Here is a 2,637-nt window from a genome sequence, read left to right on the forward strand (position 1 = left end):
CCATATACAAATGCATGAATAAAATGACTGCCCAGATATAAGATAATTTCTGGGATAATATGGTAATCTTTTTTGTTTTTACACCACTGACCTGAAAGGCAGTAAGATGGTCCTATTTTAAAAATGGATTTGAATAGGTCCCACACCGGGGCTCAGCCTGTAATCCCAGCACTTTGGGAGATCGAGGTGGACGAATCACTAGAGGTCAGGAGTTCGAGACCAGCTTGACCATCATGGTGAAACCCCGTCTCTACTAAAAATACAAAAAATATTAGCTGGGTGTGGTGGTGGATGCCTGTAATCCAAGAGTAAAACCATATACTTGGGAGGCTGAGGCAGAAGAACTGCTTGAACCTGGGGGGTAGAGGTTGCAGTGAGCTGAGATTGCACCACTACACTCCAGCCTGGGCAACAGAATGAGACTCTATCTCAAAAAAAATAAAATAAATAAAATAAATGGATAAGAATAATCAAAACAGCTCTAGCTTTGCAAAAAGCCTGTTTTTATGGGAGACATCAGGAAGGACTTATGTCAAATGTAAAAGGGATTTTAAAAGGAATTTTAATAAGCATTCCAAAAGATGTAATTTTTTTTCACTTTTATGACATTTAAATAAAAATATAAAATTAGGGCCTCATTGCCTTGTTATCTGACTTTTTAAATATGGAGGCCCTGTCTACCTTATTTGCTTATTTGGATTATCTTTCTCCAACAACACACAAACAGACAAAACATCTAGAGAATGTGATAACTACTTTTTTTGTTCAAAGACAGGGTCTTACTCTGTTGCCCAGACTGGAGTGCACTGGCCAATCATAGCTCACTACCACCATGAACTCCTGAGCTTGAGGGATCCTCCCGCCTCAGCCTTCCGAGTAGCTGGGACTACAGGTGCTCACCATAACGCCAGGCTAATGTTTTACTTTGTTTGTTGTTTTGTAGAGACAAAAATCTCACTTTATTGCCCAGGCTGGTCTCAAACTTCTGGCTTCAAGTGATCATCCCACCTCGGCTTCCCAAAGGGCTGGGATTATAGGCATGAGTTACCATACTCGTCCTGTGATAACTACTAATGTCTTCATACATGATAAAGCTCATGATCAGAGTTCAAACAACTTACTTTCCTTTATCCTTCAACCATTCAGGGTTCTTTTCTTCTTCTTTTAAATCGCAAAGTTCAGGAATGTCAGTATTCATTGCTCTTCGTGCCTCAGCTTGTTTGTGTAGCCACTAGAATGAGAAAGAAGTCCTATGAAGAATAAAAAGGTCTTTTTTTTAAATTAACATTTCCTTTTAGATTTTCCATCTTCCTCCAGTGGATGGAAATATTATTTGTTATGCACTGAATGTTTGTGTCTTCCCCATTTCTCCTCCAAATTGATATACTGAAGCCTTAACCATCAATGTGAATCAGTATTTGGAAGTGGGGCCTCTGAGAGGTAATTAGGTTTAGGTCATGAGAGCCTCCAGAATGAGTTTCCTATCCTTATAAGAAGAGAAAGAGATCAGAGCTCCCTCACCCACTATGAGGACACAGTGAGAAAGTGCTTGTCTACAGGTTCTGATGAGGGCTCCTACCAAGAACCATGCTGGCACCCTGATCTTAGATTTCCCAGCCTCCAGAACTATAAGAAATGACTCTTCATTGTTTAAGCCACCCAGTCTATGGTATTTTATTTATAGCAGCCAGAGCAGATTAACATACTATTTGATAATGGTAACTGTTTTTTTTTTTTTTTTTTGTCTTGCTCTGTCACCCAGGCTGGAGTGCAAGTGGCACAATCTTGGCTCACTGCAACCTCCACCTCCCAGGTTCAAGTGATTCTCCTGCCTTAGCCTCCCGAGTAGCTGGGATTACAGGCGTGTGCCACCATGACCAGCTAATGTTTGTATTTCTAGTAGAGACGAGGTTTCACTATTTTGGCCAGGCTGGTATTGAACACGTGACCTCATGACCACCCACCTCGGCCTCCCAAAGTGCTGGGATTACAGGCATGAGTCACCCCACCTGGCCGACGATGGTGATGTTAATCTTGCAATATTTATACATTGTTACACTTTTTTTTTTTTTTTTTTTGAGACATAGTCTCACTCAGTTGCCCAGGCTGGAGTACAGTGGCACGATCTCGGTTCACTGTACCCTCCACCTCCCGGGTGCAAGCGATTCTTCTGCCTCAGCCTCCTGAGTAGCTGGGACCACAGGCATGCACCACCACGCCCAGCTAATTTTTTGTATTTTTAGTAGAGACGGGGTTTCACCATATTGGCCAGGCTGGTCTTGAACTCCTGACCTTGTGATCCACCCGCCTTGGCCTCCCAAAGTGCTGGGCTTACAGGCTTCAGCCACCATGACCGGCCTTAAACTTTTTTTAAACCTCATTAGCTGGTTGAAATATAATAGATAGAAGTTTCTAGCCAAATTTCTTGTTTTCTGGGAGTTCATGTGATATTATTATTATTATTTTTCCTGAGATGGAGTCACACTCTGTCCTCCAGGGCTGGAGTGCAGTGGCATGATCTCAGCTCACCGTAACCTCCGCCTCCTGGATTCAAGCAATTCTCCTGTCTCAGTCTACTGAATAGCTAGGATTACAGGCATGTGCCAGCACGCCTGGCTAATTTTTGTATTTTTAGTA

The 2,637-nt window shown here is 42.4% G+C and overlaps 1 protein-coding gene across 1 annotated transcript in view; it reads right to left on the reverse strand.

Moving 5' to 3' along the window:
- DYX1C1 (dyslexia susceptibility 1 candidate 1) overlaps nt 1-2,637 on the reverse strand; it is an 89,185-nt gene that overhangs the window by 10,945 nt on the left and 75,603 nt on the right. Inside the window, exon 7 of the mRNA XM_011986712.1 lies at nt 1,122-1,231. Coding sequence (XP_011842102.1) covers nt 1,122-1,231 — 110 coding nt within the window. The remainder of the gene's footprint in view (nt 1-1,121; nt 1,232-2,637) is intronic.

This window comes from Mandrillus leucophaeus, unplaced genomic scaffold (assembly GCF_000951045.1).
Source record: "Mandrillus leucophaeus isolate KB7577 unplaced genomic scaffold, Mleu.le_1.0 Scaffold108, whole genome shotgun sequence".
Taxonomy (NCBI): domain Eukaryota; kingdom Metazoa; phylum Chordata; class Mammalia; order Primates; family Cercopithecidae; genus Mandrillus; species Mandrillus leucophaeus.